The 13,446-nt window shown below is 43.8% G+C and overlaps 1 protein-coding gene across 2 annotated transcripts in view; it reads left to right on the top strand.

The window, feature by feature from the left end:
* Nucleotides 1-13,446, top strand: part of LOC138252981 (ATP synthase subunit C lysine N-methyltransferase-like) — a 219,905-nt gene that overhangs the window by 91,039 nt on the left and 115,420 nt on the right. For both annotated transcript variants that reach the window (XM_069205816.1, XM_069205791.1), the window contains exon 3: nucleotides 2,972-3,076. In XM_069205816.1, coding sequence (XP_069061917.1) covers nucleotides 3,014-3,076 — 63 coding nt within the window. In that variant the 5' untranslated portion in view covers nucleotides 2,972-3,013. The remainder of the gene's footprint in view (nucleotides 1-2,971; nucleotides 3,077-13,446) is intronic.

Genomic DNA, 13,446 nt, shown 5'->3' with positions numbered 1-13,446 from the left:
CTATGAACATATGAATGAACTAAAACGCAAATTTAGGAAGTGTACATGTTTTGGATTTAGGACTTTTTTTCAAGAATCCGTTTGTTTAAGAATCAATTCTTTTATGTCACACATTTTTTTATTTTCAATTAATGATTGCCTTTTTGATGAATCCGTTTGCTTTGTTAAAGACTTTATTCTTTTTCCCGTTTTCCCAGGGTGATTTTTGTGGTTAATTTGCTGCACAGCAAACTTTTAGTAATGTTTTATCTTAGTTTGCTATTGATTGAATTAAACGCATCTAACCTAGATGCAGCATTGATTAGTGAAGCAACTGGCACGTGACGCGGCGCCTCTCCGTTTGCCCCCTTTGCTGTGGAGAATTCTGCTGACACCTATTGAATCTTTCTGCCACACGTGACCTGCGCCGTCGGTAGCCAACCTCCGTTATAAGCATTTGTCTCGATTTCACTTAAGAAGACAAGACTTCACCATTTAAATGTTCTGTTGTGCATACAACGCTTAATAACCAGGAGATTCTTTTTCTAAGCACTTTCAACTGTGACATAAGAGAGCCATATTTTACTGATACACCAAAGGGTTTATAAGGTGCAGGGTTGTTCTGCGGATTTAGCACTTCCTACAGAAATCCATTACCTCTCAACCAGGCCCTAAATCCTTAAGTAACCCGGGTAGCTCAAACACTAATCCGATGTTCACACTTGGTAGCAACCTGTTGCCCAGAAGCGCCTAGAAAGGCACTTTACACGTAACTTTCAATAAATAAAGGATGTTGGAGAAAATATGCTTCACTCAGGATCACACAATATGATCGAGCAGATCAGAAATCGGGTCTTCTGAGTCTCCAACTAGAACACATCGCTTCCCTTGCTGATTTAATTCACAGGAAATGCCAGGGACAAAGCCGGGCCTTGGTGACAGGCCAGTTCCATGAAAAACCTGAGGGGCTGGGGTCAGAGTCGTTTGCATGTCATTCAGCCTGACTCACCTCCATTGGCATATCGTCTTGACTTGTTACTAACTCCATCCAGCCCCTCAAGTGTTTCATAGATGGCCGCTGATACGTAACTGACTCACAGTCTGTTCAGGCTGATCCCGGCTTTATGAACACAACAAACCACAGTAGTAAGCCACCCAGCACAATCATCACACGACTGCCTGTGGCACAACACTGCGGGCCGGAAGGTCCCACGTTCAAGTAGGGGGGCGCTCATGGAGGTGTCATATTTGGTATTTTGAAAGTGTACATTGTGCTGTTATTAGTGCAATCGCTTCTGTCTACTGATTTTTTTATGACATAATCTGTGTTGTGCTTTGATTCCCATTAGTAGCTTTATGACAGTTTCAGATAAATAACAAATGCCTGAAACCACCACTTGCATATTTTCAAGCAAGACATTTAACGTTGGTTCACTCACAAAATAACGAATCACAAACTAGCCGATGGGTTAAATGTGACACAAAATATTGAATACTGGATTCCACATGTAGCGCACCCAAAGATTAAGAGCTAAAGCAATGGGTTAAAACGAAAGGGGTAGTTTTATCCGACATTTCACTCGGATTCACGTTTCTTCTAGTGAGGTCTTCGATGCAGCTGGAAGTAAGACAGTAATGGACAGGGTCACGACATTGCCAGTTAGGAGTAGTGCTTGACTCCCATCTAGATTGCTTAAGCAGCTATCATCTTTGAGGATGGTGTTGTTTATTTACTGTGACTGATTTTAGCAGAGAGGCAGAATTAATTTTCAGACACCAGCGGGCCTTGTAAAGTTTTTCCCAGTCGTAGGCGGGCTGCGGGAGGCGTTGCACGTCCGTTACCTCAATAGAGCTGTGACGGATGACAGAATAAAAGACAGAAGGGAGGGAGGGGGTACGGGGATGGAGCACGGGAATTTAGTTTGCGATAAAACAGTGTGAGCTGGAAAGAAGAAATAATTCATGTTCCCTTTAATTTGTCGAAGCCAGCAAGCTGTTCCGGGGTGACATACATGCCGAAACATATTGCTGTTTGCCTGTGGTGCTTGTCCAAAGGGATCACGCTACACAAATAACATTACCTGCGCGGAGAGGATAAAAATCTGTGGGAGAAGCGGCACGAAAGGTCAAGTTCTCTGCCTGGGGAAGAGGTTGGGGGAGGAGGGGACAACCAGGGGTGCTGACACGCTTGCTCAGAAAGAAGTTCGACATGGTTGCAAAGGAGTACTTGGGCCGTGGGATACTGATAGGAAGAACCAGTGCTTAATTTGTAAATAAAAAGGTGCAGGTGCTCAAAGCCCTTCTCTTAAACACGAGGCTGTTGTAATTAAATCTGCCAGCACTGAATACTGAGGCAGCATAATCCTGAAGCCATCTCAGGCCTCTTCAATCCATTTAAACCCCTGCCCCTTCAGCTCATCCTACAACTTTCTACTTACTCCCTTTATGACGCTTTTTAGTTTTTCCTTCTTTCGTCTTTCCTATATGTGTCTTTTGCTCGCAGCAAATGCTTGAGGCATAAGAATAAATCCCGGCCCTCACAAAAAGTGCTGGTGCTCAGCACCGGAAACAACAAGCACAAATTAAGCACTGAGAAGAACACACGAAGAACAATAGGAAATTGCATGCTACAACCCATAGAATCGAAGGAAAAGTAAGTGGCAAGCACACCAACCAAATAAAAGCAAGGGCTGGATGTAAGCCCCTTTAAAGATTTATACTAAATACAATAGACTTTACAAGCACAGAGCAAAGGCTGTACAGGCGAAACCTATAAAGGCAGGCATAGATGCATCTACACATCTGTGCCCGTTTGGATGATAGGAAACAGTAGCATATATTAAAAACATTTTTGTATTGTGTCTCGTTTTAAATTGCCATTTACGTGTGCAGCTTATTTATTCACACATAAAACCCACAACCCTTGCATATTTGCAGAATCGGCATCACGTGTTTCTGCATTGTTATATAATTTCCATCCTATTTTGCACAGGTCCCATATTTACCTTCAGGAAGAGTTCAATGTGAAAATGTAATGAAACTTTTGAAAGGTCGCCAAGGACGTCTGGTTGACCTGGGGTCAGGAGATGGAAGACTGGTAAGAGTTTGTGCATGTGTTTCTTTTTTATTCTTCGGTTTAATATAGTACAATACACATGTAGGTTGTGCCTTCCCTGTCATCGTAGGCAGTCCTGGCAAGATCGGAAACCGTACCTTAAGCTGTAAAATACAGAAAGCGGCATGCAGCTTGTATCATGCAAGGCGACAGTCAGTCACCCTCCTGCGCTTCAAGCTCCTTCTACCAATCGATTTATCATTTAAATGGAAAATTGTTTTTACTTTTGTGCTGTCAGGTTTAATCTGTGAGTGGAGTGCTTCCCCTGTTTGCTTTTTGTTATCCTCAACTGTTTTTTATTCAGTTGGTCCCCCACCCCACTTCACTTGGGATCCAGGTGAGTATTTTCCCCAGCAGACGCTTTTGCTAAGATTGACACCAACCCTTGCCCAGATATTTAGTTTACTGCCATGCCATTCTGTGAGAATCTGATCACGCATGCCTGATTTACTCTCTAGGTCCTTGAGAATGTTGCCTGAAGCTGATGCAGGAAAAGAGTAGGAACACAGGCCGCAGGAGACTGCCGGAGTAGCGCTAGAAAGGTGGAACAGGCAAGCAGGACAAGATACTTGTTGCATTGCATTCCCCAGGCCATGCAGGACTGCTGACAAAGCTGGTCTCTGTGCAAATGCAGTAGCATTGTATTCTTGGGGCCATGCAGAACTGCTGAGCAAAGCTGGCCTCTGTGCAGATGCAGTTGCATCGCATTCAAAGGGCCATGCAAAACTAGTGAACAAATCTGGGCTCTGTGGAGAAACAGTAGCATCACATTCTCAGGGCCATGTAGGACTGGTGATCAAAGCTGGTGTCTTTGCAGTAACAGTAGTATTGCATTCCCGGGGCCATAGAGGACAACTGGATAGAGCTGGTTTCTGTGCATAAGCAGTAATAGTGTTTCTATGCAGAAACAGAGGTATCGCATTCCTGAGACAATGCAGGACTGGTGTACAAATCTGGTCTCTGTACAGAAACCAGTAGGATTCTGTTCCCAGGGCCATGCAGAACTGGTGATCAAAGCTGGTGTCTCTGTAGAAACAGTAGTATTGCATTCCTGGGGCCATGCAGGACAGCTGTATAAAGGTGGTTTCTGTGCATAATCCGTAATATTGTTCCTAGGGACATGCAGGACTGGTGAACAAAGGTGGCCTCTGTGCAGAAACAGTAACATCGCGTTCCCAGGGCTATGCAAGACTGGTGAGCAATGCTGGTCTCTGTGCAGAAACAGTATTATTGCATTCTGGTGCCCTGTAGGACTGGTGAACAATGCTGGTCTCTGTGCAGGAATAGTATTGAATTCCCGGGGCTATGCAAGACTGGTGAACAAAGCTGGTCTCTGTGCAGAAACAGTAGTATTGCATTCCTGGTGCCCTGCAGTACTGGTGAACAAAGTTGGTCTCTGTGCAGAAACAGTAGTATTGTGTTCCCAGGGCTATTTAGGATTGGCGATCAAAGCTGGTGTCTGTGCAGGAACAATAGTATGCCATTCCTGGGGCCATGCAGGTCAGCTGGATAAAGCTGGTCTCTGTGGAGAAGCAATAATAATGCATTCCTACTGCAGGACTGGTGAACAAAGCTGGTCTCTTCACAGAAACAGTAACATTGCATTCCCGGGGCCACACAAGACTGGTGAGCAATGCCGGTCTCTGTGCAGAAACAGTATTATTGCATTCCGGTGCCCTGGAGGACTGGTGAACAATGCTGGTCTCTGTGCAGGAATAGTATCGAATTCCCGGGGCTATGCAAGACCGGTGAACAAAGCTGGTCTCTGTGCTGAAACAGTAGTATTGCGTTCCTGGTGCCCTGCAATACTGGTGAACAAAGTTGGTCTCTGTGCAGAAACAGTAGTATTGTGTTCCCAGGGCTATTTAGGATTGGCGATCAAAGCTGGTGTCTGTGCAGAAACAATAGTATCGCATTCCCGGGGCCATGCAGGTCAGCTGGATAAAGCTGGTCTCTGTGGAGAAGCAATAATAATGCATTCCTACTGCTATGCAGGACTGGTGAACAAAGCTTGTCTCTTCACAGAAACAGTAACATCGCATTCCCGGGGCCACACATGACTGGTGAACAATGCCGGTCTCTGTGCAGAAATAGTAGTATCGAATTCCCAGTGCCACGCAAGATTGGCAAACAAAGTTACTCTCTTTGCAGAAACTGTAGCATTTTGTTCCTAAGGCCATACAGGACTGGTGAGCATATCTGGTCTGTTGGCAGAAACAGTAGTATCTCATTCCCGTGGCCATGCAGGACTGGTGAACAAAGCTGGTCACTGTGCAGAGAGGGTAGTATATCATTCCTAGGGCCATACAGAACTGATGGACAAAGCTGTTCTCTGTGCAGAAATAGTAGTATCGCGTTCCTGAGACCATGCAGGACTAGTGAACAAAGCTGGTCTCTGTGCAGAAGCAGTAGCATTGCACTCGCAGGGCCATGCAGCACTGGTGAACAAAGCGGTCCTCTGTGCATAAAAAATTAGTACCTCATTCCCAAGGACATGCAGGACTGGTGAGCAAAGCTGGTGTCTCTGCAGAAACAGTAGTTTTGCATTCCCGGGGCCATGCAAGACAACTGGATAAACGTGGTTTCTGTGCCTAAGCAGTAACATTGTTCCTAGGTTAATGCAGGACTGGTGAACAAAGCTGGCCTCTGCGCAGAAACAGTAACATTGTGGTCCTAGGGCCATGCAGGACTGCTGAGCAAAGCTGGTCTCTGTGCAGAAACAGTAGTATTGCATTCCCAGGGCCATGCAGGATTGGTGAACAAAGCTGGTGTCTCCGCAGAAACAGTAGTATTGCATTTCCCTCGCCATGCGGGACAGCTTGATAAAGGTGGTTTCTGTTCATAAGCAGTATTATTGTTCCTAGAGACATGTAGGACTGGTGAACAAATCTGGTCTCTGTGCAGAAACAGTAGTGTTGCGTTCCCAGAGCCCTGCAGGACTGGTGAACAAAGCTGGTTTCTGTGCAGAGAGGGTAGTATATCATTCCTAGGGCCATGCAGGAATGATGAACAAAGCTGTTCTCTGCAGAAACAGTAGTGTTGCATTCCTGGAGCCCTGCAGGACTGGTGAACAAAGCTGGTTTCTGTGCAGAGAGGGTAGTATATCATTCCTAGGGCCCTGCAGGCATGATGAACAAAGCTGTTCTCTGTGCAGAAACAGTAGTGTTGCGTTCCCGGATCCCTGCAGGACTGGTGAACCAAGCTGGTTTCTGTGCAGAGAGGGTAGTATATAATTCCTAGGACCATGCAGCAATGATGAACAAAGCTGTTGTCTGTGCAGAAACAGTATTATTGCGTTCCCAGGGCAGTGCAGGATTGGTGATCAAAGTTGATGTCTGTGCAGAAGCAATTGCATCGAGTTTGCAGGGCCATTCACCACTGGTGAACAAAGTGGGTCTCTGTGCAGAGATAGTAGTATAACATTCCTAGAGCCATGCAGGACTGGTGAGCAAAGCTGGTCTCTGTGCAGAAACAGTAGTATCGCATTCCCAGGGCCATGCAGGACCAGTGAGCAAAGCTGGTCTCTGGTCTGTGCAGATTTGCTACCCCAAAGGCATGAGAAAAAGTATGTCAGTTTCCTTCATCCGGAATGTCAGGTAAATTCAGATTCCTATCAGGACAGCAGTGGGATAGGAGTGTAGATAATACACTGGGATAATTAAATACCCCGTTGATACCTTTGTGAATACCATGTTTACTGGGGGGGTTGTTCACAGCCAAACCTTACTTCATGCAATAGAGTTATAATCAAAATCATAAAATAATAACTATTGGACAGCGTGACACTTTCCTCTGAGGTTTGGTAGCAGCTCAGTCTTGCTCAGTTCTTTGTGGATGACATGCTCGGAGTGTCACCTCTGGGATCCAGCATGGTCTTGGCTGGCTAAAGGGGGCACCTTGGAGTCTTTGATTTCTGTCAGATGGTGCAGTGCTATTGCTTTGGAGTCTGGCTTGGTAAGCTTCAATAGTTGATCACTGTATGGAAGTTTGATGGGATGGAGCTACGTACAACTCGGGAAATCTATTCTACAGAAAGGTATACATCTCTTGTGCTCCCCTAAATCTGCATGGGCTACTGCTATTAGTGCCTTTGTAAGATGTGTGCAGGAAATGTGGACCTGGTGCCCTTGCTGAAGAAGGCCTCCCGTGCAAAATTAGTTGAGGACTCTAATCATAAAGAATACAGTACTATTCATAGTGAAGATAGCCACTGGAAACTAAAGCTTACAAGCAACAATAAGTGAAAGACGTAGGGCATGTTCCTCTTTTTGCCATTGAGTAGAGCCTGTCATTAGTCAAAAGGATTATCTGTCACTTGTGTACAATGGGAGTGGTCACTGTATTGTATTGTATTGTAATCGTATTTATATAGCGCTTACTACCCCTGACGAGGCGTCGAAGCGCTTTTCGATGAGTAGCACGCTACTCCGGAACCCAACAAGAATTAGTGATGGATTAGTATCATTTAATAATGAGTACCGTTTTAGTATTATTATGAGTTAATTTGAGCTGCGGATATGAGAGTTTGTTAGTTAGATTGACCGGAGTAATGGAGGGGTGGAGGAGGAAAGAAATCTAAAAGTGTTAATTGGGAGTATATCCTTCATTTACTCAATCCAAAGGCTTGGGATGAATAAAGGGGGGTAGAGGGGGGAAGAGTATGTGGAAGGGTTAGGGAGAGCATAGTAGCAGGGTGAGATGAATGCAGGAGAATTTAGTAGTGTTGTGTGGGAGGTCACAGAGGTAGAGTGAGGTTTGGTGAGTTAGATGTGGAGGTGGAGGGAAGAGCTTAGGCAGAGATATTTAGGAGATGAAAGTGGTCGAAGGGATTTGGGATGAGTCAGAGTGAGAATGGAGGATAGTTTGATAGAGACATGACATAAGAGTGATAAAAAATGAGAGCAGAAATTCATAGATATCTAGTATAACAACCCAAAAAACCAGGAGCCATGCAATGATCCACAACATGCCAAGCACAGAAATAACATATACACATACATACACATATAAATATATATATATATATTTATATACACACACACACGAATACACACATATGCACATACAATACATAATTAGAATCATGGGTAAAAAATACTTAGTCAGACAGGTTTAAAAGAGTGTGTGTGTATTTTATTGTTATGACAGTAGCAATACATATTTTCCAAAGAAACTATAAATAAATAGAAATATACATATAATCTGAAAAAAATATTTATCCACATAGGCATATGCAGTTCATAGTTGTTTGAAAAAGGTGGTTATGAAGGAAAGAGCCAACTCTTGAGTAGTTTTCTGAAAACAAGAAAGTTATCTGTGGCTCTTATAGTTGGGGGTAATGAATTCCATAGTTTTGCTGCTTGGACGGAGAAGGATGTACCACCTACAGTCTTTTTCTTGTATGGTGGTGTTCTAAGGCGGGGTGCCAGTCTTGAGCGGAGGGTTCTTTGTTGGATGTATTTGGTAATTTTCTTTCTGATAAAAAGTGGTCCTGTTCCATGTATAGCTTTGTGGGTGATACAAAGCAGTTTGAAAGTGCATCTTCTGGCAACGGGTAACCAGTGTAGTGCTCTCAAGGCAGGGGAGATGTGGTCTTGCGGCTTTATATGTAGTAGTAGCCTGGCTGCGGAATTCTGGATACGTTGTAGTTTTTTCATAACAGATAGAGATGATCCATGGTAGAGGCTATTGGCATAATCCAGTTTGGATAATACAAGTGAGATAGTAGCTTGCACCTTGTGTGGAAATCCGAGGTGGGGGAAGATGCGTCGTAAAGTCTTTAAGGTGATGAAGCGTGTGCGTGCTAATTTGTCTACTTGGGTATTCATAGTTAGCTTGGAATCCATGGTGATTCCTAGGTTTTTCACTTCCTTGGATAATTGAGGAGGTGGTCCGAGATCTTCAGGCCAGATGCACAGAGGGTCATAATTTTTCCAGTCACCACATATGAGTATTTCTGTTTTGGAGGTATGCACATCCCGCCATCTGGTGCCGGGCCTGGAGTGCCACAAGCCGCCCCCCCCCGAAGAAGTCCCCTCTCGAGCCACGAGACCGAGGGACCCCTCCCACCCCGACTCCACTGCGCATGGGCGTCGACTCCATCCCAGACCGTTTTCCCCACAGAGGGTGAGGTAGGAGTTGTGTATGCTAGTAATAGTGCCCATGCAATGGAGTGAATACGTATGTACATAATGAAGTTTAAAGTAATATATTTACAAATTTACAAATGTTCAAGATCAACTTCTAAACGCATGTGAATCTGCAGCGACTAATGCCACGAACAGATGTACACTGGGTAAGTGACATTTTCCGTTCGATGGCATGTGTAGCTGCAGATACACATGCTGTGCATAGACTAGTAAGCAGTTATCTCCCCAAAAGCGGTGGTTCAGCCTGTAGGAGTTGAAGTTGTTTGAAATAATGTTCGTAGTACAGCTTGACCTACTGTGGCTTGTTGTGCCGTTAACACATCTACACAGTAGTGTTTGGTAAATGTATGAGGCGTAGACCATGTTGCTGCCTTACATATTTCGTTCATTGGAATATTTCCTAGAAAGGCCATGGTAGCACCTTTTTTTCTGGTTGAGTGTGCCTTTGGTGTAATAGGCAGCTCTCTCTTTGCTTTAAGATAGCAGGTTTGAATACACTTAACTATCCATCTAGCAATGCCTTGTTTAGAAATTGGATTCCCTGTATGAGGTTTTTGAAAGGCAATAAATAGTTGTTTTGTCTTTCGAATTAGTTTTGTTCTGTCAATGTAGTACATTAGTGCTCTTTTGATGTCTAATGTATGCAGTGCTCTTTCGGCTACAGAATCTGGCTGTGGGAAGAACACTGGTAATTCTACCGTTTGATTCAAGTGGAACGGTGAGATCACTTTTGGTAAAAATTTTGGATTTGTCCGTAGAACTACTTTATGCTTGTGTAGTTGAATAAATGGTTCTTGTATGGTAAATGCTTGAATTTCACTCACTCTTCTTAGAGATGTGATGGCAATTAAAAATGCAACTTTCCATGTTAAATATTCCATTTCACAAGAGTGCATGGGCTCAAAAGGTGGACCCATGAGTCGTGTTAAGACAATGTTGAGGTTCCATGAAGGAACTGGTGGTGTTCGTGGTGGTATAATTCTTTTTAGGCCTTCCATAAATGCTTTTATGACTGGTATCCTAAATAATGAAGTTGAGTGCGTAATTTGCAGGTAGGCTGAAATTGCGGTTAGATGTATCTTTATTGAAGAGAAAGCTAGCTTTGACTTTTGCAATTGTAGTAAGTATCCTACTATATCTTTGGCAGATGCGTGTAGGGGTTGAATTTGATTATTATGGCAGTAATAAACAAATCTTTTCCACTTATTTGCATAGCAGTGTCTAGTGGTAGGTTTCCTAGCTTGTCTTATGACCTCCATACATTCTTGTGTGAGGTCTAAGTGTCCGAATTCTAGGATTTCAGGAGCCAAATTGCTAGATTCAGCGATGCTGGATTTGGATGTCTGATCTGTTGTTTGTGTTGTGTTAACAGATCTGGTCTGTTTGGTAGTTTGATATGAGGTACTACTGAGAGGTCTAGTAGTGTTGTGTACCAAGGTTGTGTTGCCCATGTCGGTGCTATTAGTATGAGTTTGAGTTTGTTTTGACTCAATTTGTTTACTAGATATGGAAGGAGTGGGAGAGGGGGAAAAGCGTAAGCAAATATCCCTGACCAGCTCATCCATAACGCATTGCCCTGAGACTGATCTTGTGGGTACCTGGATGCGAAGTTTTGGCATTTTGAGTTTTCTTTTGTTGCAAATAGATCTATTTGTGGTGTTCCCCACATTTGGAAGTAAGTGTTTAGTATTTGGGGGTGAATCTCCCATTCGTGGATCTGTTGGTGATCCCGAGAGAGATTGTCTGCTAACTGGTTCTGAATTCCTGGAATAAATTGAGCTATTAGGCGAATGTGGTTGTGAATCGTCCAATGCCATATTTTCTGTGTTAGGAGACACAACTGTGTCGAGTGTGTGCCTCCCTGTTTGTTTAGGTAATACATTGTTGTCATGTTGTCTGTTTTGACAAGAATGTGTTTGTGTTTTATTATGGGTTGAAATGCTTTGAGCGCTAGAAATACCGCTAACAGTTCTAAGTGATTTATGTGAAACTGTTTTTGCTGTATGGCCCATTGTCCTTGGATGCTATGTTGATTGAGGTGTGCTCCCCACCCTATCATGGAAGCATCTGTTGTTATTACGTATTGTGGCACTGGGTCTTGGAAAGGCCGCCCTTGGTTTAAATTTATACTGTTCCACCATTGAAGCGAGATGTATGTTTGGCGGTCTATCAACACCAGATCTAGAAGCTGACCCTGTGCTTGTGACCATTGTGATGCTAGGCACTGTTGTAAGGGCCGCATGTGCAACCTTGCGTTTGGGACAATGGCTATGCATGAAGACATCATGCCTAGTAGTTTCATCACCAGTTTGACTTGTATCTTTTGATTTGGATACATGGTCTGTATCACATTGTGAAATGTGTGAACTCTTTGTGGACTTGGAGTGGCAATCCCTTTTGCTGTGTTGATTGTTGCTCCTAAGTATTGCTGTGTTTGACACAGCAGAAGGTGTGACTTTGTGTAATTGATTGAGAAACCTAGTTTGTGGAGGATTTGTATGACATATTTTGTGTGTTGTGAACACCGTCTTAGCGTTTTGGTTTTGATTAACCAATCATCTAGGTACGGGAACACATGTATTTGCTGCCTTCTGATATGTGCAGCTACTACTGCTAGGCATTTTGTAAAAACTCTTGGTGCAGTTGTTATTCCGAATGGCAACACTTTGAATTGGTAATGTATCCCTTGGAATACAAACCTTATGTACTTTCTGTGTGAAGGATGTATTGGTATATGGAAATATGCATCCTTTAGGTCTAGTGTTGTCATGTTGTCTTGTAGGTTGAGCAGTGGGATTACGTCTTGTAATGTAACCATGTAAAAGTGATCTGATTTGATGTAGGTATTTAATGTTCTGAGATCTAGTATAGGTCTCAGACTCTTGTCTTTTTTGGGTATCAGAAAGTACAGGAAGTAAACTCCTGTGTTTATTTGTTGTTTTGGTACTAACTCTATTGCTTCTTTTTGTAGCAATGCCTGAACTTCTAGTCCTAGAAGATCTATATGTTGTTTTGACATATTGTGTGTTTTCGGTGGGATGTTTGGAGGGAATTTGAGAAATTCTATGCAATAACCATGCTGGATAATTGCTAAGACCCAAGTGTCTGTTGTTATTTCCTCCCAATGTTTGTAAAACTTGGTTAGTCTCCCCCCCACAGGTGTTATGTGTTGGGGATTTGTGACCTTGAAGTCACTGCTTGTTTGGAGGAGTTTTGGGACTTTGGAACTTTCCTCTATTCTTTTGAAATTGTCCCCCTCTATATTGTCCCCGAAAACCTCCCCGCTGATACTGGCTCTAGTAAGTGGGCTTTGTTTGTGAGGTTGTGGCTTCTGTGGTTTGCCCTCGAAACCCCCCTCGAAATTGTGTCTTTCGAAATGTGCCTCTGTTCTGTGGGGAGTAGAGTGCGCCCATGGCTTTGGCCGTGTCAGTGTCTTTTTTAAGTTTTTCGATCGCAGTGTCCACCTCCGGCCCAAACAACTGCTGTCCGTTGAATGGCATATTCAGCACAGCTTGCTGTATCTCTGGTTTAAATCCTGATGTACGCAGCCATGCATGTCTCCTTATTGTTACAGCTGTGTTGACAGTTCTAGCAGCTGTGTCTGCAGCATCCATTGCTGACCGTATCTGATTATTGGAGATACCCTGTCCTTCTTCTACTACTTGCTGCGCTCTTTTTTGGAACTCCTTGGGTAAATGTTCAATAAGGTGTTGCATCTCATCCCAATGGGCCCTATCATATCTGGCTAGCAAAGCTTGCGAATTTGCAATACGCCACTGGTTTGCTGCCTGTGCCGCCACCCTTTTGCCTGCAGCGTCGCATTTTCGACTTTCTTTATCTGGAGGTGGTGCATCTCCTGAAGTATGAGAGTTGGCTCTTTTGCGCGCTGCTCCCACTACAACAGAGTCTGGTGTTAGCTGTTGTGTAATGTACACTGGGTCTGTTGGTGGCGGTTTATATTTTTGATCTACTCTTGGAGTAATGGCTCTCCCTTTAACAGGCTCCTCAAACACTTGTTTGGAGTGTTTTAGCATTCTGGGCAGCATAGGAAGACTCTGATATTGGCTGTGTGTGGACGACAGTGTATTAAAAAGAAAGTCGTCTTCAATGGGCTCTTATTTAAGGCTGACATTATGAAATGCAGCTGCTCTTGACACCACCTGTGCGTAGCCTGTACTATCCTCTGGTGGCGATGGTTTAGCT

This window comes from Pleurodeles waltl, chromosome 1_1, assembly GCF_031143425.1.
Source record: "Pleurodeles waltl isolate 20211129_DDA chromosome 1_1, aPleWal1.hap1.20221129, whole genome shotgun sequence".
Lineage (NCBI taxonomy): Eukaryota > Metazoa > Chordata > Amphibia > Caudata > Salamandridae > Pleurodeles > Pleurodeles waltl.
This window is presented reverse-complemented; position numbering and strand designations above follow the sequence as displayed.